The sequence below is a fragment of the Limulus polyphemus genome, unplaced genomic scaffold, assembly GCF_000517525.1.
Source record: "Limulus polyphemus unplaced genomic scaffold, Limulus_polyphemus-2.1.2 Scaffold4682, whole genome shotgun sequence".
NCBI lineage: Eukaryota > Metazoa > Arthropoda > Merostomata > Xiphosura > Limulidae > Limulus > Limulus polyphemus.
In genome coordinates this window covers 59,887-61,511 of record NW_013670292.1, presented here as the reverse complement: position 1 = coordinate 61,511, position 1,625 = coordinate 59,887, and the positions used below count along the sequence as shown (strand labels likewise).

The 1,625-nt window shown below is 30.2% G+C and overlaps 1 protein-coding gene across 2 annotated transcripts in view; it reads left to right on the top strand.

Moving 5' to 3' along the window:
- The window catches only part of LOC106471531 (flavin reductase (NADPH)-like), a 19,530-nt gene that overhangs the window by 6,495 nt on the left and 11,410 nt on the right, over nt 1-1,625 (top strand). For both annotated transcript variants that reach the window (XM_013932131.2, XM_022400141.1), the window contains exon 2: nt 829-990. In XM_013932131.2, coding sequence (XP_013787585.1) covers nt 829-990 — 162 coding nt within the window. The remainder of the gene's footprint in view (nt 1-828; nt 991-1,625) is intronic.

Sequence of the window (1,625 nt, the reverse complement as noted above, 5' to 3'; positions counted from 1 at the left end):
ATTTGTAAGGCAAGATTTTCCCTTAGTGAAGCCATGTTGATTATCCAATAAAATTGTAAGCTTTGTTAAATGACTTTGCAAAGCAACTTTCGAAAATTTTTCTCACAACTGATGCAAGATTAATAAGTCTATAATTAGTGGGATACTTTTTATCACCTCCTTTGAAAAGAAGAGTTACATTAGCTAACTTCCAATCCTCTGGTACCTGCCCACTATTCAAGGACTATCAAAAAATAGTAGCAAGTGGCTCACATATCCAATCTTTAACCTCCTCCAAAACCCTTGGGGAAATATTATCTGGCCCAGGAGCTTTATCATTTTTTTTTAACCAGTTCATAATTAATGCAGTCATCTTGTTTGTTCACCATTCCATTTATCAACTATTCAAGACATGGAATACTGCTTACATTTTCATAAGTAAAAACCTAAGAAAAAGTAAAATTTTATATCCCAGCCATCTCATAATCATCAGTTACTAAGCCTTCCTTTATCATCCCTCAAGGGTCCTATTTCTATCCTAACATTTTGTTTACACTTAATGTATTTAAAAAATCCTTACTGTTAATTTTTACATTTTCAGTCAAACTATTCGCATACATTCTTTTTGATGTCCTCATTTCCTGTTTTACCAACTTTCTTGATCTTCTCTATAATTTTCTAAGTCTCCTGTCATATTGGTCAGTTTAAATTTCTTAAAAAGTAATGATGTTTAAACTTTTTTTTTAAATCGTGAAGAAAAAAAATAGTATCCTAACAATGTTTGTTTATAATAGATAACTATTATAAATATATACAAAATGTGTAATGAAGAAATATCTGTCTGCTTAGGCTTTGAAGTTACAGCCTTTTTGAGAGACCCATCCAAACTACCACCAGATGTTAAGCCTAATAAAGTCATCAAGGGAGATGTATTAAACAAAGATGATGTCAACAAAGCTGTCAAAGGACAGGATGGTGTTGTGATAGTTTTAGGAACAAGAAATGACCTGAGTAAGTTGAGAAAATTAAAACATTCATTAATCTGTTGTATCCTTGAAATAATAGAAAATGTTACCTGGTTCACTTACTCCATTATTAGCCCACATTGGTGAATCAAGGTTTTATAAATTACCACTAGAAACAAACTAATTATAAATAACTGTTTTCACTTTCCCAGTTTTGTTTGATAAATTAGTAAATTTCTTCCACTATTTAGAAATTAAAGAGGGAGCCAACTTGTTTTCATATAATTCTTGATTATCTTCACTTTTTAGACCTACTTTGAGGATAGTAACATCATTTTATCATTTAGAGTTAAATATTTGTTTACAATAGATGACAGTTAATAAACTTTAAATAACCACCAACTACTATGACAGCTTGGTAATGTATAAAAATGTTAAAACAGTTGTAAGACAGGAAATATTAACAGTATTTGACCCCATGGACCTCATCAGTTAAACCATTATGAATTTTTTTCTACTGTGATAAATAAGAATTTTATGTATGTACTTTTTTATTTTATCTTTTAAACCCATGAGGGCTGTTTCAGTGGAAAATATTCACAAATACAGAAATTTGCAATGTAAGCTAGCTGTTCGTCTTTTGCTGTCATTTAAATGAAAGTTATGTTAGTACAAGGTTAT